Genomic DNA, 27,331 nt, shown 5'->3' on the forward strand with positions numbered 1-27,331 from the left:
CCATTTTAAAAAACGAATATATCCGCTGTTTAGTCTCGGCACACGTGGCATTCATTGTTGGCAGGTTGTGTCATCCCTGGGCTTGTCCAGAATGCCATTATTATCGCGCATGCCGAGCAGGTAATCGCGACTTCTATCCACCGAGTTAACAATGATGATAATAATAATAATAATAATAATAATAAAAAAGAAAAAACGATTGCGAACCAGGAAACAATAATGCCAGCCGATAATGACTATTGTCGAAGAGGTGGTCGAACAATGATGCAACATGGTAGGAGGGGAGGGAGGGGGGGGGCTGTTTCGCAGAAAGTATCGTGGAACGAACGAAAGAGAGGGGGGTCTGTCGGTGGCGCGAAAAACTTTGTCGAGTTGTCTCTCTATTGTAACCGGAATAAAATCGCGATAAGAGAGGAGAGAGGGGGGACGTATATTTTTGACACGGTTATCGGCGTTGTGTCGTGTAACGATCCAACGATTATTTCGAAGAAGTTAGACGTATAATAAAATAACAACATTTGCGCTTGGTCTTGAACGACACTTTATCGAAGAAACGAGAGGCCCGGCTCGCGATTGATCTCGTAAATCCGGTGTTGCTGACTTACCAAGCGGTAGTTCATTATCATGCTCGAAAGCCGTGGGTGGCTATTAACTCGTGCATCGGCTTCGAAACTCGGCTCGGTTCGTTCGCCTGTACGTACGATATATATTTCCATGGAAAACGTCATCGCGATTACGGCTACTTAGCTAGCGTGCAAAACAGAAATCATGCGGACGATTCGCATACGTTCACGGATCGTGTCGCGTGGGTGTTCGCGATGTTCGAACGATCGGGATCGCCATCTCGGGAGAATGGAGTTGCCGTTTCTTGAGCATCGATTGTACGTACGCGCGACAGATCGCAGAATAGAAATGGAAACGCAAGAGTGGTTGCGCGTGGAAGAAAATTTGACAGTTGGCGGGCATCTGGCTTCTCCTTTCCTCTTCCAATGCCAACGTATATGGCTGCCCACGTATACCGGGTGTCGCGTGGGTGTGCGTCGCTCGTGCTCGTACGCGTGCAACGTAGTGGGGATCCTTCGGTGGTACTTCACTGGCTCGTACGGAAAGGAAAGGAAAAGAGTGGTGTACCTACAGCTGTGCCTGTAAACGCGATTATGTTTCGTCGCTGGCAAACCCATTCAGTGCTTCTTACGGCACGAAGGAACTTGGTACTGTCGCTGCAAGCGTTCCGTGGCGGCAACACGCGTCCTCGCTCGCTCCTCGAATCACGTATTCTCGAGTTGCAGCCGAGGAGGAAGTCGCGCGTAGGACGTGCGCCTTAGAACGCGGTTTACAGTTTTCGGCCAGGATCACGTGCACGCCTTTTGGACCGGCCCTCTTTGTTTTCTGCTTCCGGGGAAACGCGCGCCTCTACTTGTACCAGTGAAAATTGTTCTCGATATACGAGCGTTCCTTCGACGAGAGTTTGTGCCCTCCCTGTCCTGTGGAAACACGAGTTTTTCGTTTCGAGGGAAAAAAAAAAAAAAAAAAAAAGAAGAGGAAAAGGAAAAAGAGGAGAGGTGGTGCTATCGAGGATGCGTGCAGCTGTTTCTCTTCTTACTCTGGGATCGTAAAACAAAACTTCGGGTGAGTTCGATTTGGAAGCGATTCGATTTAAAGATCGGTGAGGTAGAAAGGGTTGGGCGAAAAAAAGAAATTGCACTTTTCCAATTCGTTAACGAGAAATGATTTATGCCTCGTAAAATTAATAACTCGTTTTAAATTCAACCCGATTGTACGAGGATGGTCGATATTTTCACCCCGACGGAGGTTAGCCTTGAAACTTTTTATCAACCGTAACGCGTAAAAATAGAATATTTCCGCTGCTCGGTTCTCATCCTCTTACATGGGATCGGTCTAGTTTTACCGTGGATGGCTGTCACTAGTTTTAAAGGAAGCGGATCCGCTAAGTTCTCAACATAAATATGTATACCGAGCGATCTCGGTGATAAAGCACGGCGAAAGCACGAAGGGTTACGTGGAAGACGAGCGTGCAATTACGGTTTATCCGGGCTGTGGAGCCCGCCTCGCTCGATTCACGTCCAATTAATCACTAATTGACAATGAAAAACGTTAGAAACGTTAGAAGGAAAGCGTTGCGTAAGAACAACAGTGGCGAACAACCGCATGCCACTGCTATGGAAATAAATATAATACCCTATCGTTTCCGGCTCGCCACGTTGAGAGATGGCAGCCTTCTGGCTGGATCTAAGAATGTCGAGGAAAGGCTGATAAAACGCGTGGAAGAAGGGAAGAGAGAGAGAGAGAGAGAGAGAGAGAAAGGGAACGGATGCGTGTGCCGTGGAGAAATAAAGCGGCGCCATTCTTTTAATGGAAAATGCATGAACCTTTTTATTGCAGAGGTAACGAGAGACCGGGCACGGGAGAGAGGGGAGAATAATTTCCGTGATTAGAAATTGTACGTGACGAAGAAGAAGGACAAACGGAGAGAGATTCTCGGTGCAATCGAGTCGAGAAATCGAGAAGGCGGCCGGGTTACCAGAACTCGGGGCTGTCGCATCGTGGCGAATCGTGCGCTTAACGAGCATCCAGTGGAAACGTTGTCCGCGAAGGAAACGGTACGTAAATTACGATTGATTTCCTTTCGTCGCGGTGTGTCCTTACATTGCGCACGATTGTCGCTCGATCGGAACGGAAACACGAACGATAAAGCGTCGATCGAACCGAGACTTATCGACGACTTATCTTTCGGACTTGCTTGGAAAGATAGTTTAGGTGGTTAAATGGAAAAACGATGTAAAAATTTTGTTCGAGAATATCCCGTCTACCGTGACTAATTGACGAATAAACAATGCTCGTAATAAGTTACCGTGAACGAAATTGCAAATTCCTTTGCAATGGGGAAGGAAGCCTTTACGTACGAATCGAAATTACATAGAGGAGGCCGTTGTTGCGTGATGCGTTTCGTGAGACTAACTCTTCTAACCGGAAAAACCTTTTCGCGTGGAAACGGCGGTCTCTTTAAAAAAAAAAAAAAAAAAAAAAAAAGAACGATTTCTCTCGTGGAAAAATTGGAAAAAGCCGCAAAAGCCTATCGAACGTCGGAGAATGTTATTTCTCTCTCGCGACATTTCCGACGTCACCGCATCGTATAATGCACGGATGCATCTCCGCAGTATCGAACCGCAAAAACCTGTACACGCGTGGTAACGCGCGTACGTCGTTTCGAACGTACTCGAACTAAAAATACGATATCGTTTGCGATCGAGTGGACGAGGCAAGTTACGATCGAAGACACGAGCCAAGCGACGCTACTACAACTCGTTTGCCCGCAATGACGAACCGCAAAAAACTCACCGATACGACGACGTGTAACTAGTGCGATCGCAAGATTTACGAGCGATACGTAAATAGGTATATCCGAGGTATGCCGATAATTCTTCGACGACGATCTTGCCGCTCGATAGCGATCGAAGGTAAGACAAAACGCGAGGCGTTACATAACGGATCGAACGATATCAGCGGCATAACAATTCGAAGCGTTGGCTCGCGATCCTGACAGAATGGAAGGAACGCGGCGACCGTTCCATATGATCGATCTCGGCGTCCATTTACGGCCGTCGTCACCCCCGACAACCCATCTCGCGTTTAATTAGAATGCAACGAGAACTTAAAGACCGATTAAAATACAGTTGAAACGAGACGACGACGACGACGACGACGACGAAGGATTGTCGTGTCGATTAGCGCGCTACACCTACGTGCCTTCGCGCGTAGATGTCGCAAGATGGCCGGGTCACCGCTGCCTACATGGCGACTACCCACCGACTTCTTGGGCAGGAGCCTTGGCGGCGGTCTCCCTCTTGATTGTAATTTACGCCGATTAACAGTTGCGCGATGCTCACCGTGCAGGAAACGTGTTAAACGCTCTGGATCGCGATTCCTCCGATCGAGAAGTTATCCGATTTCCGTTAACAGGAGGGAAATTGCTCGGAGGATAAATTATCAACGGTGAGCACGCTCGATCGCGTGGAACGGAAATGAAGAAGCGCTCGTTGATCCACCGCTTTAAATATACGATAAAATATACGAAGAAATTATCTGTATTAATGAGAGTATTTGGTTTTCAGGATGGAGGAGGCGAGAAATGGTGGTTAAACGATCGGGAAAAGAGAAGGAGGATCGATAGGTGAAAAGAGGAAGCGGCGAGAAGGATGGTGTACAGAGGCAGTTTACAGACGGACGATCCCAGGGATGCGCCGAGGCTGGTCAGGATGTCACCGCTGAGAAGCAGCAGGCCGAGCAATCCCAATTCACGACCAGTTTCCTCCGTTAATAGCCCGGTGTATCACGGCCCGTTTGTGCCAGCAATCGACGTTCATCGAGCCAAATTGATCGATGAAAGACGTTTGTCCCGAAACGAGAGAGAGACGGAGTCGATGGAGAGGGTGATTATGAGGACGACCGGGCTCAAGGTCGGGGCGCCAAGGCTGCGGAACATTAGTCAGATACGAGATACGGTGTTCGTCGATCCGTCACTGATACCTATGGAGAAGATCGGCCGGATGGAGAAGGATCGGCCGAGGACAATCGCGATCGAAGGGGCGACCGGTAGATCGTCGAGGGCGGCGAGCTCGATGCTGGCCGACTTGAAGGATCTCGAGAGATTGAGGAACACGCCCCCGGCTCAGAGGTATCAGAGAGGGATCGCCTCGAAGAACGAGGCGAGATCTTCCGTGGTCGCGTCCAATAAAAAATCGGAGATCTCGAGCTCGGCCAAGATTCGATCGGATATCTTCAAGATACAACAGATGTTTCAAAGCCCCGACAACTCTCCAAGAACGGTGGTGAAATGTTCGAACGAGAAGAGGAACAACGAGTGCGAGAAGAGATCCGGGGGGGAAATTAATAAAACGAGATTGCTCGCTCAAAAATTGTTGGAGGCGTCTCGAGGTAATCGGGAGTCGTTGAAGGATCGTTACAACAATCCGAGGAACGCGTCCAAGGTTGGTAAATGCGCGAACGGTAAAAGCGCGTCGAGTAAGGCGTGTTCGCAGAAGAGCGGCGTGGATCTCGAGCGAGGATCCGAGAAAGGGAAAAGTGTCGCAGGGTCGGAGGAGATACATCCGCAACCTCCTATTCGTAAGAGGAAAGAAGAATCGAGGAACAGACGCGGCTGTGAAAAGACGACGGATAAAACTATCGTGGACGAGAAGAAGGATAACGATATCGGGGAGAATACGAGGAGCACGGCGAAAGAAATTGAGACGTCGTCGAACGACGACGACGATTGTTCGAATAATAACGGCGATCCAACAATCGAAGAAAAGTCGAGAGTGAGAACGACGAAGGAGTTGGACAGGCCGGATATTCTGGACGGATTGTTGAAGGAGTGCGATCGGCAAATGGAAGACTTGAAGTCAGATTTGCACGAGAGAAGGAGATCGCGAAGCCATTGGAGAGGATTCGTGCAATCGATGAGGCTGCACGACGTCGAGCTTCATTCGGACAGCGAGGATCAACGAAAGGGTGAGCTACGTTCAATGTTTGTTCACACTTTAGATTAGAGATTATCTTTATCGCGCATTAGAAAACAAATTTATCGTTGACGTACATATATCTATGCATCTGCGCACGTATCAAGGATAATTCTTGGTAAAGAAAATAATACTTGAAAAGCTCGACGAATAAAATCATCGAAACGATCAATCCATGTATTATTCCATTCCGTTTCGTTGAAAATCACTCCGTCCCTAAAGGAGCATTCACGTTCGTGTATACGTACCTACAATATCGATCTACGCACACGAGCACGATCGGCCGAGTTGAGTGAGATTTATTATGAAATATCTGCTGGTCATTTCGATGACCCCCTCCCTCTTTGATTGTTGGTCTGCTTAAAGAGCAGGGAGTTTTATAAGCCGGCAGATTGGATTAGCGACGTTTGCCGAGGTGTTTAAAATTACAACCATGGCGTGGCCATTAATCCCTTAGCTCGGGGCACCCCTATTTTTAGACATTCGTGTAGGCTCCCTTTCTCGCTCTTGTCGCTGGTGCAGGTCAGGGTAGCGTATCCCTAACAACATATGTCCCAACATATGGATTTAGCTAGGAGGAACAGAAACGCCTCTACTCTCTTCGCTTCGTGTAACATAAAATCGTGGTCGTCCCCACTCGTTGCTCCACTTTATCCAACGATCGTTTCGAACGTTTCGTTTGTTACAAAAAAAAAAAAAAAAAAAAAAAAAAAAAGAAACAACCATTCTTGCTTTTCCTTCGAGATTTTGGAATCCGATCCAAGATGCTCGCGACGCGGAACATTTCCTGCCATTACACGCGATTCTCTCGATTCTCACGCCACGACGAATTTCGCTTTTCTCATCGATCGCACGGATCATTTACTTTGATTTTACGCGATGAAAGCCAACCAACTTTTTTCCCTTTTCCATCTTTTTGCTTTCGTTTAATTCTTATCTTTCGGTTATCTCGCTTTACGTTACGTGGATCAACCATATCTCGCACGCTCTGGAAAAGAGACGCCTCGCACCGAAAACGCTTTATCGCGTTACAATTTTGGGCACGCTCGTAAAACTTGGATTTGGGAAGGGAAACGGAGAGCGGCGGTTTCGGGCGAGGGGCTCGGAAAAGAGACGATCGAAAGTCTAAGCTTCTCTTCTCCCGTCCTTCTCTCTTTTCTCGCTCTTCCTCTCCTCGCGAGAGGATATATTCGCGATGTAGTACCCGATTCGATAAATTACGGGACTGTCGTCGCGTTAAAGATATACGAGCAAGGTATTTACATTTTCGTTTTCAGCGTTCGTTTCCAAATACTTTTTCCCCGTTATTTTAGTTCCATGCATCGTTCGAGCCGAGCGAGATTGCGAATATCAAGAAAAAGAAGGAGAGAGGGAGGGAAAGATTTCTCGCGCGCATTCACGCGAAGAAAATTTCAAATTTCACGAGCGAGGAAATAAATAATTAGTTTATACGCGTATCGCGTTAGTTTAACGATATCGGGTCGAGGTTTATTACGTTTATAAGGGAAAAAAGTTGGACGATCGATTCGATTGCCTTCTCTGCCGCACGATTGCACATTTTTTCACACGCGCAAAACTTATTGCGCATCGGCATTTACCTCGCCTTCCCTACTGTTTATAAAAATGATTACGCAAAAAGTCGTGTGTGGAACACGTTGTTGCATACGTTTCATCTTGCGTCATAATGTTGCGAGGGACGCGATAAACGCGATTTACGAAACGACGCGTCCTGCGAATCGTCAAAACTCCGCCACGGCCGCCCCTTTTAAGGATTCTCCCTTTATTTTCATTCGGACGAGTTGAGAAAAACGGAGAGTGGAAAGCAAGCGGATAACGAAGCGATGGGAAGAGCACGGTTGCCGACCACCGAACGATCGTCGTGGATAGATTACAAATCGTTCTCTGTGACGATCGTCGACCGGAAGAAGCGGCAAATATCTCGAGGAGAACAATGGGCCGCGGCTCGATAAGGATTCCACGGACGAACGATCGAACGAACGAACGAACGGTCATCGATGATGCATCGTGCCGATGCATCGCTCGAAACGCTCGTGCATTCTTCCAACGTGCACACGCACATGGGTGTGTATCCAGAGGCGGTGACGGCCCTTACCCTTCGGTCTACGCCCTAATATTGATCTGCCGCCCTTCCTGCTCCCCCCTCCCTCCATCGTGGCCCATCGTGTGCGTACAATGAAACGCAGCCATCTTCCCCCTCGTCCCGCCAACAGACCCATCCCGTAAGTCCGGCCGTAGTTGTTGGGCCGATGTTGCTCCTCAGTGCAAATCTAGCTGTCAAACCGCGAGCATTTCGCAAATCGAACCCGCCGCGTATCTACGTTTACCTTCCGCGTACCTCGTGGACACCTCCTTCCCTCCCCTCCCTCCCCCCTCCCCTCTTCCACTTCCCATCTTTATCCCATCCTCCCTTTCTTCTTCTTCTTCTTCTTCTTCTTCTTCTTCTTCTTCTTCCCTTTTTCTCTCCTTTTTCTCTATTTCTGCGGTCTCTCCCTTAGTTTCCGCGACCACCGATCCCGAACCGTTCTTTTATTTCGTTTCCCTCGTTGCACTCGTTTCCGTGCGTCTCGTCGCTCCTCGTTCTCGGTCTCGGTGGACACGAACCGCGCGAGTTCCTCGAACGAGGTCGGTCTACACGTTATCGAACTTGGTCGATACGCGCACGCCGTTCCTCGTCGTCTTCCTCTTCGTCCCGTTCCGGCCTGTCGTCGACGTGGTCGCCGGCCACCGTCCCCCGGGCGTTGTTCAGTGCGGGCGCGATCACGCGGTCGGATGCACACGCGGCCTTATCCCACCCGCTGGAGATGGTGCTCTGCGACGTCTGCGACAACAAAGGTGAGATCTATTGTTCGTAATAATACGTGGCGCCGCCGACCATCAACGGGAGAGAGGGAGGGAGGCTAATTGAAATTTGACGAGCTTACGTAAGCTTTGTGTATAACGCGCGATAAACGAGGTAGAAATTCTTTTGGACAGTGACTTCTCGACTTCTCGAGGTTTTCGTCTCTCTCTTTCTCTCTCTCTCTTTTTTTTTTTCGTATCGATATTAACGGAAGAGGAACGAATAATAAATCGGTGCCGTACGAAGCAACGTGGTTTCTCGATACTCGATCGATAAGGATTCTCGTGTTTCAGCGTACCTCGTGTCTTGTCACGAGCGGATTTATTTATTACGTTTCGGTCGAAAGAAAGACGGGAGCCGGCGAAAGGTGAGAGAGATACTCCCGTGGTAAACGCCTGACATTTTCACCCCTTTAGACAAGTTCAAGAGACGCCGTTTTCGCGAGACTCCTCTCTGCTCTTTCGTCCCCGCCAAATTTTTTCCCTCCTCCTCGTTTCGAATCGTATGCTAAATACTGTACGTTGATCGAAACAACCCGAGTTTAAAATATTTCAAATATTTTCCAAGGTGCGGCTTCTCCATGCGATTCCGTACACTCGAATTTCCCATTTCCCTTCCCAAATGTAAATTTTCATTTATCGCAAATTCGATATTCGCGATAGAATCCTCGACGAGGATGTTTAACGAAGTTAAATTCTCGTGTTTGAGGATTGAGAAGTTCGGTCGACCGAAAATAGATACCGAAGAAAGGTTCCATCGGTGTCGCTGCACCCCTCGTCAACGTGAATCGTGTATCGTCTCGCTATTGTACACCATTGGGCGTGCCATAAATTCCGTTCCGAGAAGAGAGTCCGATTAAAACGGCAGACTAAGCGGCTCTGGAGATTACGAGGACCCGACTCGGTGTAAACAAGCCTCGTTATGCACTTAATTACGAGCACTCAAACTGTACGAGGGCTGGCGCTCGCGCGCGCGTGTGTGTACGTGCCCGACCACTGTGCTCCATTATATTCGGCCAAGTTTTCTCACGCTCTGCCTCGATGGACCGTCGAGGAAACTCGTCGGGAAATGGGTGTTGTTGAAACGGGTGCTGTTTTCGAAGGAAATCCAGTTTCTGAAAATTTAGGGGCCATTCTCGACTCGAGGATCGGCGTAATTTCACAGAGATCGCTGACTTTTGTTCGACAGAGATAGCGGCCACCCCGTTTATACCGCTATTTATAATAACCAAGAGCGATAATGTCGAGTTAATCGATCGAATGCGCGCTTTGTGCTGAGAGAATCGAGCAATTCTCCTCTTGAAATTATGACGATGATATTGCGCGAATATTCGAATATACGCGTCTTCTTCTTCTTCTTCTTCTTCTCGATTTCTCCCGATTTTCGATTTAGAAGAAGACGATGATGATTCGGCACAACAAATCTCGAACGAGAGATTTCTTTTAAGTTTGAAATTTATTATTCGAACGTTTGACGCGTGACTCGATCGATCGGCGGAAAATGGAACGATGATGAAAGGTGGAAAAAAAGAAGCAGGCATTGTTCGTCGAGCAAATAAATACGGGTTGGTTGTCACGAAGCCGACTGACAATGATTTCACCAGACTTGCGTCTGCTTGTCGCGTTCCGTAAGAAAGAAACGTTATCGTAGAAAAATCATATCATACGTGTTACATAGCATCGTATATGTATAGATTGTTACATACGCGAAATTATCATTGAGAGTCGCGTAATTATTGTTGTTTTATCTATCACTTGGAAAATAATCGACGCGAGACGTTGTAAAACAAACGATAAAGTAATGTGTCGTTAATTTAATCTAAAATAATTCGTTTATTTACAATAAAAAAAAAAAATATATATATATACGTTAATTATCAAATTTCATTGTTCTAAGATAAATCAAGATAAAAAGAATAATCGTATCGAGGATTTTCGCGTTATTAATAAACAAAGGGATAACAAAGTTGAGAATTCTCATTTCTCTGTCTTATCTCTCATTGTTATCGCATCGTACAGAGTTCCATCGATCGATTTCCGTGTTTTAAAGAAACACGGACAAGAACGGGTTCTTTGTTCGAGCGGTACAGTTCTCCCGCATGGCTCGAATGACGTCACATGCCGAATTATACACCATAGACTAACAAATTGCCATGATAATAGAGTAATTCAATTCCCCGTTTGCCCTCCGTTAGCACTGAAATTATCGCTTATAGCTATATATCGGTGTGTCGCTGCACCGATGCCGAGCGTAATTGACGAAATTCCAAGAAGGCGGCCAATAAAATGGCCATAGGGAAGGGGATTTACAGCGTCTCGCGTGACAACAGTTCTCTCTCTCTCTCGCGATTGACAACAGGGGGATGCGAAGACGATTTTTGCGAAAAACCTCCAATCTTTCGGAGTCACGCGACGCGTATGTAATAACACGTCCCCCGGTGTGCAAAAAGGAGAGCGGACAATCGCTTAATCGCGTGTTCTCCTTCTTTGTAAGAATATACGCTTAAACGAAGGATCGAGGATCTTTTGTCCCATTAAGGAACAAAAGCGTAAATTCGCCATCGTCGACCGGTCCTCGAAGAAACGTTGCGCCCCCATTGTGCGCGGCAGAAACTTGAAATCGCGATGATTTCAGGTTTCTTTCTTTCCAACCGAGCAGGGAGAAGAAAAGTTGAGAGAATTTGAATATCTATCTACTCGTTACTAATTACGAGTTGCATTCGAGCGAGCGTGGAAACGTAGAATATTATATTCCACGTGGTTCGTTACTCGAAACAAATTTCAATTTTTTGAAATTCGAGAACGAGAGAGGGAAACACTTCTTCTTCCGATCGTTTAAATCCCAACTAAACTTCGCACGAATTATCCAATTACCGTTACAATCATTTTCCAATTTTGGTTATCAAGAAGCGGCACGTCTGTATCGAAAAACGCTTGGTTCGATCGATCGTGGCCGGATGCGAGCCACGAACCGTTGAGTTCCGTCTGATTGAAATTCGGTGTATAAAGATAGTACTTCCTGTCGAGAATGATCCTGTTCTTTAGTTAGCGAACGTTGACACCGGCGGTTTGCAGGCTGGCTCATGGATCGCATAGCGGCCACTTAAAAAGCATTGTGCTCACGCGCAATGCGCGCCACACATCTCGAAGCCTCGCATTCTGTTCCGTTTCGCTTCGTTCCCTTCCTTTTCCTGTCTTCGACCTCCACCACCTCTCCCTTTCTCTCGTTTGCTCTCTCTCTCTCTCTCTCTCTCCGCTCTTTCTCGTTTATCATTTAGCTCGTTTCCCGCGACACTCCCGCGATTCGAGAGCAGCTCGTAAATTTAATTCAACCGATATATTTTATAATCGGTTATAACGGTGCCGCGAGAAAGCGCGCAAAGGCCGCGATAATTCGTCCGGAAAGAAGGGAGAGAGAGCAAGGTATTCGCAGGTACTTGCGTCACGCATCGCGCACCCGCACGTAATTTCTGCATTCTTCGAAAGAGTCGCGTCCTCCCGGTTTCTTCGGAATCGGCTCGATAATAAGGAGCGAGAATAAGGAGAGGTTAAGCGGCGAATGATTTATGCGCTCGTTGACCGGGCAAAAAATGCGTACTTTCGATTTTCGTTCGCCATCCAAAAGTGCGCCGAGATCGTGTACACACGTTTATTGTATTTTTCGATGCAAATACAATGCGGTCGCGCAACAGATAACCTCGAACGTCGCGCAACTTTCTACTGTTCCCGATGGTTTCCCAATTAATTTTTTTTTTTTATCATTTGAACAATTACAAAAGCTTGTAATTGTAAAACATTTTCGCGATAATTTTAGAATTAGGTATTTATCGACCTTGGTTGCTCGATGGTTTTCATATTTTGTTATCGGATGTTATGATAAAAAAAGGGAAAGGGCAGGTTTGATATCTGTGATAAAAATTAATTGTATCGAGATATATTCCGTTGCGATAATATAGCGTAGAGTTTAATTATACGTGGTTACGAACAGGCGAATTTTCGATAAAAAAAAAAATTCATCTTTAATGGTGCGATGCGTTGCAACACGTACACGCGAGTCTCGAAATAATGGATATTTTATTACCCGGCTTTTAAGCTTCGTGGCTGTCGTTACTTTCTCATTAGCGTTCATTACGATCTCTCATTGTAAACGATACTTTTTCTTTTACAAATGTTAAAATAACGACGAAACTTCGCGTTGCTTCATCGTACAATACCTTGTTCCAAATCAACTCTAACTCAACTTCCTCTACCCGAAGAATCTTTTCTTTTTCTTTTTTCGCTTCGAAATCGAACGAAGGTAGGAAACACGCCAGCTCGTAAATCTCGGCGAATTGCATAACCCTGTGTTATGATCGCGAATTAAGAAACACGAATAAAATTACGAACGACTACCGTATCGATATAAACGATAAAACAGGCTGTTCGCAGGCCCGATAATGCACAAACAAGGCTGTGGTAACGGCGCCAAGTTGAGAACTCCTTGCATAATTGGAGTCAACGATGCGTGCCGAGTGGCCTCAGCCATTGTCTGCATACAGTTAGCCGATTATTCCGCGGACACGTTCCGAACTATTCACACTGTCGACAAAACTGGTTGCACGACTGACACGCAAGCGGAGACAGTGTGTCTCTCGATATATAACGATAAATTGACTTTTGTCTTGCTCGCCAATTTTCTTTCCAATCTAACGTACGAACGTTACCGGTGAAAAGTAGGAAGATTCCACCGATTGTTCGACATTTTAGAACACCTTTTGTCTTGGAAATTAAACCATTCACTTGCATAACAGGTATAATTGGCTTCCACACGTTACATACGTACTGTTCTATTTCTAACGATGATTGATCTTACTGTTGGGGAGGAACTTTCTAACGGAGCCGCATATTTCCCATCCCGTTCCATTCAATCGAGATCCTCTTCACGCGAGATCGACAATTTACGCAGCACGATCGACCGTTATCGAGGCGAAAGAAATCCGTTGGAAAATGTATAATCGGCATGGAAAATTAATGCCGAGCTGGGAATCAATGTTAACAGCGATCCAACAGCGTTTGCGCGCGTCGACACGTTTCGTTCGATGACTAATTCAACGCGGTAAACGTGCGATTATTCGTTATCAAGCGTCGTACGATGCTCCAACGCTTGATTGGCCATGCAAAACTATTATATAAAAATATATACGAATTGTCGATAGGTCCATGACGAGAACGGAAGCGCTCGAAACGCCTGCCAACAACGATTATATTCGAACCCGAATATAATTCGAGCAATTCGAAGAAATAATGGAAAATCGTGAGAAGATTACGCAACGCGTTACGTGTAAGCGGAGAAAAAAGAATTTGCAGTGGAAAAAATTCGCGGGCAAATTTCTTCACGCGAATAATTAGAAATGAATCGTAGCGTGGCTGATGTGATGGAAATGGAATGAAAGGAACGTTAGGAAAGTAACGAGGATATATTCGCGATTTTTATCAAAAATCGTTTAACCGATGAAACGGTTCGATATTATTTTTTTTATCGGTTCCCTATCTCTCGAGCGCAGTTAAGCCGCTCTCTCTCTCTCCATCTTCGTTCACAAAACGGTTCTACCGTTTACGCATTCCTCACAGGCACTAGGCTACGCGTTCCCAACATCGACTGTGTGTATATTACCTACGAGCCCCTTTTCCCTCTGTCTTGCCACGTTCCACTCTCTCTCCTCTCTCTCCGTCTATCTTTACGTTTTCCCGCATCTCTCCTCGCCGTCTTTCTTTCTTTTCCTTCCTTTATCTTCCTCTTCTTACCCTTCCCTCCTCTCCCTCTTTCGCCGCACGTCCATTTCTTTGAATAAACTTCTTCGAGCCACTCTTTTGAGTTCTTTCTTGATGCCTATCGAAAGAATGTTTGCACAATCGTTTTGGCAGAAATCTACGGGATTCAATGGGATACTCGAGAGAAACATTTAATTGGAATTTTATTAATAAGTAATATAAGTAATACAAGTTTGATTTATGTAATTGATAAGATCTAATCGTATTGTTCTGTATAAGTTATAAGATGTTGCACTTCTTAGATAGAGATTTTTTTTTTTTTTTTACAACGATTTTGAGATTAAAATGAATATTGTTTGAAAATAAATAAGATGGATAGGATAAAAAAGTGAGTTTAAAAAACGAATGTAACTAGTTACTTTTCGCGTGTAATTGTTCAACCAATGTGAAAATATCAGCGCATCGGTCAGAGGGAAATTAAATGGAACGATACGAAATGCTAATTATATTTACATTTTGTCGATTCATTTCCACACTTTAGAGCTTGTTTCTTTTCTTTCTTTTTTTTTTTTTTTTCTTCTTTTTAGAATCTATTACATATTCCGTTCTTTTATATAACGCATGCATGAAAAAGTAAGAAAAAATATCCTCCTTATACGACCACTCGAAACTATCGACCGTCATCACGAGGCACCGGGAGCACAATGAGCAATAGGAGAAATATTCACTCGACTTGATCTCACGCGTAACGTTGACGTTTCTTATAAGTGGAACTTGAAATAGTGAAACTATGCATGGTCGAGCACGTGTTTATTACGTCCAAGCATTATGTTCAAAGCAGTAATTATTGAAAATATATCGAATGATGCGAGGATATTTATAAGAATAAAAATGAACATTTCAATTGATGTAATTTGTACGATCATAAAAATCGTATTTCTTATCTCTCTGTCAAATTATTACATTAGGCTAAGATAAGAAGATAAACAGCGCTAACAAACAGTTCCCATTCATTCTATTCACACCACCCGAAAGAATTTCATAACATCCCGATGTATCTGTTACGAAAGTTCGGTATAGAAATGTCCTTGTACAGCAATTTCGCGGTCTTTATTATCCATTCACGATACTGCTGATCTCGTTAGCATTACAAAAAAAAAAAAAAGAAAACAATAATTATTAAATTCTTTAATTTCTTAAAAAAAAAAGGGACACGAGTATTACTCATTAATTGGAATCAACTTCGTTCCATACACACGTCATTTTTCACGCGTTTATCGCGTATCTTATCCATTTCGTGGGTGGAAAGGTAACCGTATGGTATGTAGGTCAATATATAATGGATACCATACCGTTCATCGTCGTTTTAACGTAATTTCCTGTCCTTGCAAACCTGCGAGTCGAGGAAGCCTTGAAAGTCGAGCGTTCACCGATCGCTGCTGTATCGCCTCAACGCAGCGATCGCGCGAAATCGGCGAAGTTTTCCTCGAAGGAAACCGTTAGAAAAGAACAATTTCGCTCGCGTCAGAACGAAATCGGTAGATGTTGCGGATTACCGAACCACCGCACAGTGGTGGATGCACACGCAGTCGTTTCTCGGTCTCGCGCGAGTGTCCACCTTCGTGCAAACCCTCGTGCGAAGAACACGCGTTATTGTAGGAAATAATGCAAGCCACCCTGACCATGAGGCGCGCACGAGTTCGAATGTAGGGTGTGCACGCATCCGTGATGCGCATTAATAGGTGTGTGTATACGCACACTCTCGCGCGTGCAAGCGTGCTCTGCGACGAGAGGAGCGTTCACTAACACTCGGCAAAAGGTTCCCACAATCGGTACACAATTGGACTACGGAATGAGTGGCATACACGGTGAACGAAAAAAAAAGAATGATCTTGAAGCTTTAATTAAATGGATCGGGCGAGCGGAGGAAACGAGCGGGATTAAAGTGGAACGAAGCGAAATGCGTGAAATATGAAATAAGATGGAATAACCGGCGGGTCGTTGCGCGTTCACTTTGTTACTTGTCCTGTACACCGTGCGCTACGAAAGCTTTTCACGTTAGGTTGAAAAAATTATTTTAACCGAGCCGAGGGTTCTTTCTTTCTTTCTTTCTTTGAACGGTGCTCTTCCGTAATTTTTCTTCGATTTCACGCGCGAACTCTCCGCTTGCAAACGCGCGCACTTTTGTCGTCGATAAGGGGGGAGAAAAAAAAAAAAAAAAAAAAGAATTGCTCGCGGGTCATCCCGAAGTTATGCGAGGAATTCGTATCACGAAAGGAACGAGTTCGATACTTTCTTCCGCGTCACCTTGTATGCACAGGTACCAAGCTGCACACGTGTGTACAGTCTGTTACGCACACGCACGTAATGCTTTACGCACACAGAGTAACCGTAAACCTCGAGTCTTTCAGTTCATGTCGAGACCGCGTACAGTGTGGACTCCTGTGGTTTTCGAAATCCTGGTAGAAGCGTCGCCGCTCGAGGCATCGGTCGCGCTCGAGTTTTCGCGTTTCCGCCTCGAATCCTCTGCAATTCGTATCGCACCGTCGCATCTTCGATACCGACATCTTGATAGCATGTTGGCGTACATCCTTGGATTCTTTTATTTCTACGCCGAGCTGCTTCGATTAGAGTTGCAAATGCTCGTACATCCGGAGGATTACAAGCTGTCGAAGTTTATGCTGTGAACTGTGTACAGCTGTGAAACAGCGGTGAAACGTAATACAGGGAGGGACGTGCATGAGATGCGCGACACGGTGAAAAACTTGCTCGATGGATTTATTTTTGTGAATGATGGATCTGTGGGGGATCATCGTTCGACGATCGTGAAATATTCGTCCTTGATGCATTTTCGGTTGACCTGCTCAAGGTGGTATCCCAGTTTTCGATGCAATCGATACTAATTTGCATGAAGCTCACCAATGCTGGCAAATTTTAATTAACGCCGCAGACAGAAGCGTTAAAATAATCGATCACGCGTCCATCCGATAGTGGATATCATTTCGCAACAACGAATCCGGTAATGAACGTCGATTCTCGTTATGGGAGGAAAATGTAGAGAGAGAGAGAGAGAGAGAGAGACTCGTATTCCATAAATCATACGTTGCTCGCTTCGTTGCGATAAAACGGGCAGAATAAATCAGTAATTAATATGAAACATCGAGGGAATCTTCATCGATCAACGCGCTTGATCGTCTCTAATTGCGCGTCATCGGACGCGTGTATCCCGCACGAATATCGCGATGTGAACGCGAAATCGAAACGCAGTGTATAACAGATATCGTTCGTTCGTGGATTTTTTTTTTCTTTTCGCGAATGAAAGGGTTGAAATAAGTTTGCGATCTATGGAGAACAAAGCGCAACGTCCGGCGTTCGATGCGGAACGAAAAAGGCCTCGCGAAACCGGGCGCATCCGCAGATACGTCGACAAGTGAAAGTGCATTTTGTAAGATGACTGTAACTCCGGATAATGGCGAGTGCAGCCGCCACCGACGCCCCAGTGTGTCAGCAACGATCGCCGAGGACAACGGCGTGCACGTTCTTCGTTCTTCGTTCCCGTCCCGGTCATCGTGGTCGTCGTCATCGCGGTTGTTCTCGGCGTTCTCCTCGTGACACCAGTCGCCTGTTACGCCATGGCCAGCCCCGAAACGAACAGGCAACGAACACGCATACCTGTGATTGGTCGAGAGATCAGTGTTACGTGTGAAGCTCAGTGACCTTAGTGATCATGCCTGTCATTCATCATCGATTAATTATTCATGACGTTGAAACTTTCTTCCGCCGGTGAGGAAAACGACGAGTTTTGTTATGCGCGTGCCTTCTTCGCCCAAGGTCGAAGGCGAAACTACTGCTAGCCCGCGAACGAAGGAAGAGGAAATCGAGAGGGGGCATGACCCTTCGTGGAATCGGTGAAAGGGACAGGATTCAAACGTCGATCGTCCTTTGTGGTCACGTGGATCCGACAACATGGAGACTATATTGAATTGTAATTGAATAAGTTGCTAGTTCTATGAAAAACGTGTATGTATGTACGTTGCCTCGTCGTCGTTTTGAACTTTTGCAAAAGAAAAAAAAAAAAGAACGCGTCGAAAATTACGCCGTCTTGTTATCCGGATTTCGAATTATTATTATTATTAACGAATCGTTACTATTATCTAATATCTAATTTTCTTCCATCTACTTTCCGATCCTCCTCCTCCTTATCGAGATCCAATTTTATCTTCGATAAGTAACAATATCATCGTACTATCTCGCTCGCTTCCTGTCGTTAAGCCCGATAATCAAGGAACGGCATCTTTCCTCTCTTTCTCTTCGAGGCCAATTTTGGACCATCCTGTTTCCTTAACGAGCTCCTCGATGCGGTCGCCGCCCGTCACGAGATAGCGGCGCATCCTGCGACCGGTAGTCATGCGGAATTTTTTTCTCATTCTTCCATTCCACAGACCTGAATTTATGGAACAAGAGCATCAGTCAACGATGGAGGAAACTGAGGAGGCGATGCTCCGTCCAGGAGACCTCGGAACCACAGGAGGCTCTGATACAAGGTGGAACGACCCAGGGGGTTATTCAACCCGTAAGATCCAGCCCGGCTAGCAGGGAGTCTTCGCCTGCCGCAAAGAGCCTTCAGGACGGCAGTTCGCCCAAGAAATTGTTGCAAACTAGTTCCCTCAGATTACCAGGTATCATTTACCTTTTATCTTTTTCTTTTTTTTTTTTTTCAATCCGTTCGCATCCATAAAATCTCGATAATAATTCGAGGGGAGGCGAAATCGAATCGAATCGATGATCGAACGAACGATTGCGATTGGTTAGGTACCACCAAGGGTATAGCCGACATCCAGCACGTTCTGCGGAGCAAGTTCAGCAAGATAAACGCCGGTATTCGGAAGAGGAAAGCGCTGAGCGTCACAGAGGTGTTCTCGCAAAAGGACAACGCGTCCAATTTCTACGTTCCAAGCCCCCTCACCTCCTCGAGCAGTCAGAACTTCGAGGGGGACGGCTACGATTCGAGCGAGCCGACATCTCTACCACCCTACCCTTTCCACGACAATCTCGAGACGCTGGCGGAGGGAAGCGTGCCGAATTCTCCCAATTGTAGCAGCCCGTTGACCAACGCAACTAGCAAAACGTTCACGTATTCTCAAAGCGGTGGCGCGTACGACTCGCCGATTCTTTGCCACGATCAAAGCCAGAAGGACGCGTACGAGAACGTGTTGTACGCGAATTCGTCCCCCGGATGTTGCTCCAGATCCAGAGCCGTGTTGCAACGAAGCAACTCCGAGAATCGCGACGGTTCGTGCAGACACCAGGAGCACTCGTACGAGAACGTGCGTTTTCAACGGGGTCACAGGTCGGAGTTGACGCCCTCGACCACACCCAACCCCGACAGACACTTGGCGAGAAGCAACTCGGAAACGAGGGACCATCACTCGTACGAGAACGTCCATTTCCAGAAGAACGCGAAGCCCAGAAGCCAAACGGACGCCTCGTTCGAGGAGATTCACATACCGAGGGTGACGCCCAGAAAGAGGATGACCGACTTCAAAGTCGGTGGACAAGTGAATAATTATTCTAATGGGCCTGGATCCCCTGGATCCGGCGTGAACAAAGACGATGGCCCGTCTAGTTTGGGGGCTGAAAGGAGCCCTGGCAAGAAGACGACTAGACGAATGAACAGCAGAAGCGTTGCCAATATCCCTAGTTCCTCCGGTTCCAGTTTGAAGACTTGGCAAGTGAGTGGAAATCGAAATCCATCTCTTTTTCTACTCCATTCCTCTTATTTTTATCTTTTTCTCTTCTTCTTTTCTCCGTTTTTTTCAAGGGTACACAAGACACGGACGAAGGCCTGAATACCGACTCCGAACTCGAAGACATCGACGAAGCTGGCGAGGGTGAAGAGTCGAGATTCTGCACCCTACCGAGGCCAGGCAAGGGTGGCGCGTCATTCACGATACTGACGGCCAGATTTCTAAAGGGTCCTGGACACAAAGGACTCGGTTTCAGTATCGTCGGCGGTACGGACAGTCCTCGAGGGAACATGGGCATTTACGTGAAAACAGTCTTCCCGAATGGGCAGGCCGCGGATCTTGGAACCGTCAAGGAAGGTGCGACGTCGTCTTAAAAAAAAAAAAAAAAGAACATCTTCCATCTTCCTCTTATCCTCATCTTCTTTTTTCCGACGCTTTTTTTTTTAATATCACATCGTTGATTTGAAATATTTTATTTTCAGGGGACGAAATTTTGTCGATAAATTCGAAACCTCTTCACGGTATGACGCACGCCGAGGCGATCGCCGAGTTCAAGTCCGTGAAAGCTGGGGACGTGGTTCTGCACGTCGGACGTCGCGTCAACAGGAAGAAAAGGGACTCTCTCACGTTACCACCTGCCGGACCACCGCCTCGTCACCAAGTCAAGTGAATCGTTGATCTCCTTCTCGTCGCGTTCCGAAAACACCAAGTTTCAAAAAGATCGTATCTACTTTTGTTGCAACCAATTATTTTCGTTGAGAACTGGTAACAAACTGGGTCTGCGTTAATCCGGCGCAACAACGAATCGATTTCAATTTTTTTTTTTTTTTTTTTTCACCATTTTCCAGCGTTTCGATACGTGTTCGGGATAACGTGTTGCTTTTCCAACAATCAGATACCAATTTTCGTTTCTTATTATATTTAACCGTTAGGCTGTTTCTCTCTTTAAGGATGCGTGTTTCGAAACTCATGTGAATTTCAGCGTGCTCGAGCCGAACGCGACGAAACAATTTGTTCGATGTGAATTGTAAAAGAACGGGAGAATGTAATTGAGGTTGTCGAAACGAGATATTTAAAGAAACGATTGCTTCCCACGAAAGTGTCGGCGAAAGTTCGAATGAAGCATGAATTCTCGAGAGAAAATTTTTCTCTCCTCCTGGCGAAGATCGTATCGTACGAAGTGGTGGAACAAGAGGACCCGTCTCTGAAGCAAAATAGCCAAAGAGAGCTAAAGTGGAAAAATATCGAATTAAAAAAAATATAATAATACGACGTACCGATATATATATATATATCTATCGATAAATTTTTATTCGACTCTCAATAATATCGAGCGAAATATTTAATTAGCGTTATCAAGCTGTTCACGGCTCTAGCTTTTGTAATCTTTTCTCGTATCCGTATAACGATATTTTACGAAGAGGATGTATTTTTATCGAAATTTAGCCTCGAATGGTGTTTATTTTGAAAAAAAAAAAAAAAAAAAAAAGAAAAGAAAAAAAAAAGAAAAAGAAAGAAAACATTCTCGAATCGTTGAATCGAAGCTGCGCGAACTGGGGAAGAATCGAAGTCTTCCGGCTTACTTTAAATAGCTATCGGACTACGATTTATTTTTGTATAAATTGCGAGATATCGTCGCGCGAGAAATCTTGAAATCCGTTTAAAACGTCGGGCGTTGATTTATCGAGAAATCGATAAATGAGATAAAAGGAGGACAGACGTCTAGACACGTCGGAATGCCGCAATTTCTGATATTGCCCGAAGGAACGCGCGTTCAAACGCAGGATTTCTCCGACTTTTCACGTTGTCACTTTCGAGCAAGGATCGAATTATTTTTTTAACTACCTTTGCATAGAGATAACGATGATCGCCCAAAGATGAAACCCAAAAAATATTTTTACTACGAGATGAACGAGAAACGTATAAAAAAAAAAAAAAAACGCATAGAAACGCATATCTATATAATTATATATTATATATATATATATATTATACATATATAAAAATATATATATATATATTTTGACGGATCGAACGAGACGCGTTTATTTTAAGGCGAAAAAAAATTGTTATTAGTATCTAGTCCATCTGTAATATTTCGTTTTTCTTAACAGGAATACTTCTCAATTTTTTATCTTTCTTCTTTTTTTATTCGTTTCTTTTATTTTATATAGATATCGGGAAAATAAACGAGGAAAAAAAAAAATATATATATATACGCATATATATATCTATATGGTGATACGATTATACATACGATTATATATTTCTTGTATCGATTTTTCGAGGTGTAACGAAGCCAATACGAGCGATCAATAAATTGGAGTTCCAAGTATCGCCTGTCAAATGATGTTACTTCTCGACAATATATTCCATGACTAATCGAGTGGAGATGTTTCGTTTTTTTTTTCCACCATACTCTCTTCCTCTTTTTCTTTTTTTTTTCTTTTTTCCATGTAAAAATTCACTTTGAGATATAAATATCACAAACAATATATATCGTTGATAACAGATTCTTTTTTCCTCCCTTTTCTGATAAATCACGCGTTTATTCGTTTAATCTGTCGAAAGTGCGAAATCGATCGGAGGAAACAGGATGAACGAATCGTATCGAACGTATCGTTTCTTTTTTAGTTTTATTGACCATCTCCGTGTCAACGATGTTACAAAAGATATTATTAAAAAAAAAAAAAATTTAACGATTATTAAAAAAAAAAAAAAAAAAAAATATCCGTCCGTAATTGATAATTTCCCTGTTACTTACTCCATCAACGATCGAGTCGAATTCATGCGAAGCAATTCTATATCTATATATCTGATATATAATATAATAGATTCTATATCTATAAGATATAGATCTATAGTATAGATTTTATTCGATTATTCGAGTTCATTCTGTTCGACATTTTGCAAAGCTCGTGTTTTATCATATGATATGTTTTATCATAAGTGCGTTTCATAAAATTCGATGTTATCGCGTGGATTGAATACCAATAATAGTAATAATAACAACAATAATAATAGTTATAATAATAATATAAAATAAATTTCACAAAAAGATAGAGACAGAGAGAGAGAGAGAGAGAGAGAGAGAGAGAGAGAGAGAGAGAGAGAGAAAGAGAAAGAAGAAGAAGAAGAAGAAGAAAAAGAAGCGATCACAATTACGAGAGATCATTCAAATGGAGTTGATCGAGTTGGATCAATCTCCTCGAAAAGAACGAACGATGTTCAACACCGATTAATTCGGCAGATCGTAGTCGTTCCTCGATGTCCGTCGATTAGTCGAATTTAGAACTAAATAGAAGCAGAATGAAAAGTAAAACACGAAGAAAAATAAATAGGCGACGATAATAATTCTGCCTTAACGCTGTTCGTGAGAATACGATCTACTCTTGTGAGTTAATCATATATATATACTTTCTAATTAATTCCCCCCTCGATCGATCGAGCCGAAAATCGAAAAAGACCGAGTTTATATCTCGTTCACGTGCTGATGAATATTGTACGCCCTTCCACCTCTCCTCGACTCTTTCGGCACCACGGCCAGGTGTTGGGGCTCGATTTTCATTCGATCGACCCTTCTCTCGTCCGAACTCTTATCCGACGAGTACAAGCCGGGGGGTTTCGAATAAACGAACGTCGTCTCGGCCCCGCTCGATTGGCCGATCGTCGCCGAACCCCTCAACACGTTGTCCTGAGCGCTGAGCAATTGCTTAAACCGCTCGTCGCTCTTCTCCTCTTGATCCCACCGAGCCCGAGCAGACCTTGAAGTGGTGGAACCGTTCGCCTCCTGTTGCCCGTTCTTCCCGCTCGTCACGTTCAATTTCGGATTGAGATTGAGGCCCAGCCATTGGGAAAACAGCGCTATCCCTTGCTCGGCGCTCGCCGACACAGCCGCTATGAATTCCTCCGTGTTCAACGAGTCTTCCTCCTCCTCCCCGCTCTCGCCCGCTTCCGCTGTCTCGATGGCGCTGCGATTAAAATTCGGTAATTGCACGAAGATACGAAAGGAATGGTGACACGTGACGAATGAATCGTCAGGTGGAAGAGAAATTTTCAGGATCGTACTCACGGAGGTGCCTCGATTTGGCGCACCACCTGATTGAAATTGAAGCATCCCATCTGGTAAGTGGCCTGCGGCGTTCCCAACAGAGCTGGTTCGATCACCAGACAACCGTCGTGGCCCGCTTCCGTCTGCTTGATCCACGTAAATTTCGCGCATATCTGCGCCAAGTCTGAGAGAAGGTTCATGCAAGTCGATCTATTGGCCGCGTCCACTGCAGAACAAGGTTCGTGTTCAATTAACGTTCGATTAGGATGTGAAAACAGACTTGGAAAAAAACAAATCCGTCTCACCGATCTTGATCGTGGCATTGTGCACGGGATTGTCGCCGTAGCTGAGATTCAACGAGACGTTCTGCTCCTTTTGCCTCACGTTGATGCACGCCGGCCCGCCCAGATCGAACGTCGCGGTCAGATTCAGATCGATGCAGCACAAGCAATTGGACGTTTGACACAGGCATTGAGATTGGGGATTGGTCGATCTGCCCACGGCGTCTGGAAAATCCCAGGAGAGCAACGTCTCTGTCGACGGAAAAATATAATGTAGAAGACACGAAGGAAGGTGTTGCTCGAGAAAGAGAAATTGGAACGAAATTCGGAGAATCGAAATTCGTCCGTGGTGATTAAATATATCCGTTCGCGAATTCCATCGCGTCGGTTCGATGCCCGGGACGTTCCTCCCCGACGTTTTCCCTCCGCGCTTGTTGTTTGACACCGTTTCGACTTCCACTCCGCCACTTCCATTCCTCTCCGTGTCGAAAAGCTTGCCTTCTTCTTCTCTCGAAACGGTAAACAAAATACGCGTACCGTTTTTAAGTGTGCCGCGTTGATGGGTCGAAAAGATGCCTATCCGCCAACTTTCTCGCGTTACTGGGACAAGTATGTGTGTGCGTGCATGCGCGTATGTGTGTTGCAACATGACGTCGACTTACGACCAGTCGTTCGTTGTAACTTTGAAAAATTCAATCTCAAACGGTTATCTATCTATACGTACTAATTAAAATCGCGAAACACGTACATCGCGACATCACGTTCGAAAAAACGAATTTCGAATTCCCCGAAAGGGATGTCTCGCGGAACAAGGCCTCGATTGATACGCGACACGTTGAAACTTTCTTGTTTATTCCGTCGCGTCGTCGAATCGAACACAGCGGTACTCGGTCCACGAATATATTCCGACGTTTCCTTCCTTCCTTCCTTCCTTCCTTCGGCATCTTTTCGGATGCGATTCGGCAAAAAAGAAAAGAAAAGAAAAGGAAAAAAAAAAAAGGAAAGAAAAATCGAAAAGAGAAACGTGTTGAACACGAGAGCGTAACTGTGCGTGATGATGATCCATTGCTCACCGAGCAGTCCGGCGGAGGACACCACGACGAAGACGGTGGTCAAGAGCACCAGGATCGTGAACCTGACGGCCATCACGGTTGTCCCCGTTGTTTCTCTTCCGATGCAGATTACTCGAACTCCTCGGGCTCCTCGCGGTGTTGCTCACGATCACGGGAGGGAAAAACGAGCACGTTGGAAAAGTTGAGAAAGAAACTCAAAAAGGATTCACACGCGTTTCGAAGAGGAGATCCTGCCCAGCAAGGAAGAAGCTTAAATCTGGGCACAAAGCCGGGCGCGGGTCTTGGATCGGTGATCGGCTGGCGGTCGGCACGAAAACTGGCGACAGGATTGGCCACGGCGACGATGAGGTGCCACGCCATTGGCCGAGGTGCGGAGGTAACGACGGGCAAAGAACCTCATCTGGGTGACCGGGTGACCTCCTTTGCCAACCTGGTACCAGGAGAACTTATGCGACTGTCCCATCTACCGATCCTCTGCTCCGGCCATCGAGGGGGGAGAGGGGGCCGACAAAAAGTCGGTGCTCTTCTTTTTCCACGATAACCAAGATACACCGTTTAGATCACGCAATAATACAAACACCATCCTTTTTTTTCTCCTCCATCTGTTTCTTTTTTTTTTGTCTTTTTTTATCGCAACGATTCTTTTTACGGAGGAAGAGTTCTTATCGTCAATCATATATTCAATAACGAAAACGTGAAAAGTGGAAATTCGCGGGGAATATTGCTTCGATAAATCTTGATTTTCGGCAGATCTTGGTTCCGAATTCTCGTGGAGGAAGATCTGGATATATAAAGTTTTTTACTCTCCTCGTGTCCTTGTAACCTGGATCGTAACGAACGATGATAATACGCGTGGATATAAAGAGAATATAACGCCTTCTCAGACAGACGAATCTTTACCGTCAATTGTATATTTTCATTCGGTCTAAACGCGTTTTTCGGCTTTCTCTGATCGATCGTGCCTAATAAATAAAAAAGACATTAAACGAAAGGGGAAGGAAAAGCGTACGCTTGGTTGACCGCAACAGAGTCATCGTCGTTCCGCTTGGACACCTCGTGAAACTTGTATTACTTCGCGACAATTACATATCTTTCTCTATTATCTCGGAAATATTATATAATTTGGCTTGGCGTCGTTATGTTTTTCGTGCAATCTTACCAAGGGAGAGATGGACGATAACACGGACACATTTCTTCTTCTTTGTTTACAAATTGGCCTCCCCTCCCCCAGCCCAATTGGGGTTACGAGACAAGGGCCCGGCCGGCAGATTCGAGCCTGATTATCCTGTGACGTTACGTAAAAACTCGTTTCCCTTGATGACCCACATCCCCTTTTCGTTCATCTCTCCCGTTTAGAGGACCAGCCGCGTTATCTTAAAATACACCGAGGCGAGAGTCGGTCGAGCGCATCCCTGGACAATAATTATCCAAGCTTCGTCCGGGATCTCGACACCCTGAATTCCATTGTGGAACCTTCGCCTCGTTGGACAAGTATTAACCAAGGTAAACCACTCCTGACCACTACTTTCTTCGACCCACTAACCGGAGAAAGGCCCCATCTCCAAAACACGCTCGCGCCTGCCCATTACATTATTATTATCCCGTGAACGTGGATGTTTGTCATCGCGTGTTTCGCGATGATACTTGAAAAATATCGGCCGATCCCTCCTCGCCCCGAAATAATAAATTGCGAACGATGCAGAATTTCACGTGTAAAGTTGCAATAAGGTAATCGATACGCCCTAATTATACACGTAGACAGAGAGAGATCGACGACCGGTTTGAAGGTCGGTGAAAAGATTTCATTGTAACCATTGCGGTGGCCATTGTAAAAGGGAGTTGCACGTTGAACGAATAATCAATTTCCGGCTTCCTTCATTGTCGATGCATCGTGATCACACTCGCCACGACCTTCCTTCTGTAACTTTATGGCGATAGAAATTTTCTTCTTCGAAGAGTGGGGCCGATAGACTGTGCGTGACCGAGGTTCGTATTATACGTAAGAAGGAGACGATACCACCCACGCGAA

General features: G+C 45.3%; 2 protein-coding genes across 5 annotated transcripts; one reads left to right on the forward strand and one right to left on the reverse strand.

Annotated features, from left to right (window-relative positions):
• The first annotated feature begins 1,088 nt into the window (after window positions 1–1,088).
• Window positions 1,089–22,288, forward strand: LOC100866820 (uncharacterized). Of its 3 annotated transcripts, XM_086906829.1 has the most exons (7): window positions 1,089–1,629; window positions 2,404–2,621; window positions 4,134–5,532; window positions 18,593–18,829; window positions 18,963–19,882; window positions 19,972–20,254; window positions 20,380–22,288. In XM_086906829.1, exons 3-7 carry the CDS (start codon window positions 4,218–4,220, stop codon window positions 20,565–20,567), a joined length of 2,943 nt encoding a protein of 980 aa, XP_086762955.1. In that variant the 5' UTR covers window positions 1,089–1,629; window positions 2,404–2,621; window positions 4,134–4,217; the 3' UTR covers window positions 20,568–22,288. The 3 variants fall into 3 exon arrangements, with proteins under 3 accessions (XP_086762955.1, XP_086762957.1, XP_086762956.1); XM_086906831.1 differs by lacking the exon at window positions 2,404–2,621; XM_086906830.1 differs by lacking the exons at window positions 1,089–1,629; window positions 2,404–2,621 and adding an exon at window positions 3,837–4,014.
• Window positions 22,025–25,920, reverse strand: LOC100866702 (uncharacterized). 2 transcript variants are annotated; one of them, XM_003696936.4, is made up of 4 exons: window positions 25,303–25,920; window positions 24,254–24,481; window positions 23,970–24,174; window positions 22,025–23,868 (listed from the first exon to the last, which is right to left on the reverse strand). In XM_003696936.4, the coding sequence occupies exons 1-4, from the start codon at window positions 25,373–25,375 to the stop codon at window positions 23,370–23,372; spliced, it is 1,005 nt and encodes a 334-aa protein (XP_003696984.3). In that variant the 5' UTR covers window positions 25,376–25,920; the 3' UTR covers window positions 22,025–23,369. The 2 variants fall into 2 exon arrangements, with proteins under 2 accessions (XP_003696984.3, XP_086762963.1); XM_086906837.1 differs by having other exon boundaries at window positions 22,515–23,868; window positions 24,254–24,733.
• Between the last annotated feature and the right edge of the window lie 1,411 nt (window positions 25,921–27,331).

Source organism: Apis florea, unplaced genomic scaffold, assembly GCF_048593485.1.
Source record: "Apis florea isolate Af1SG1 unplaced genomic scaffold, ASM4859348v1 contig_2495_pilon, whole genome shotgun sequence".
Taxonomy (NCBI): domain Eukaryota; kingdom Metazoa; phylum Arthropoda; class Insecta; order Hymenoptera; family Apidae; genus Apis; species Apis florea.

Bases quoted from the DNA above. Each gene is read 5' to 3' on its own strand.
- LOC100866702 (XM_086906837.1), bottom strand. From the start codon at position 25,375: ATGGCCGTCAGGTTCACGATCCTGGTGCTCTTGACCACCGTCTTCGTC. The intron at 24,175-24,253 runs GTGAGACGGATT...CTTGTTCTGCAG, and splicing joins CAATGCCACGATCAAGATCG to TGGACGCGGCCAATAGATCG. The intron at 23,869-23,969 runs GTGAGTACGATC...TTTTAATCGCAG, and splicing joins CGCCAAATCGAGGCACCTCC to CGCCATCGAGACAGCGGAAG.
- LOC100866820 (XM_086906829.1), top strand. From the start codon at position 4,218: ATGGTGTACAGAGGCAGTTTACAGACGGACGATCCCAGGGATGCGCCG. The intron at 5,533-18,592 runs GTGAGCTACGTT...TCCATTCCACAG, and splicing joins CAGCGAGGATCAACGAAAGG to ACCTGAATTTATGGAACAAG. The intron at 18,830-18,962 runs GTATCATTTACC...GCGATTGGTTAG, and splicing joins TAGTTCCCTCAGATTACCAG to GTACCACCAAGGGTATAGCC.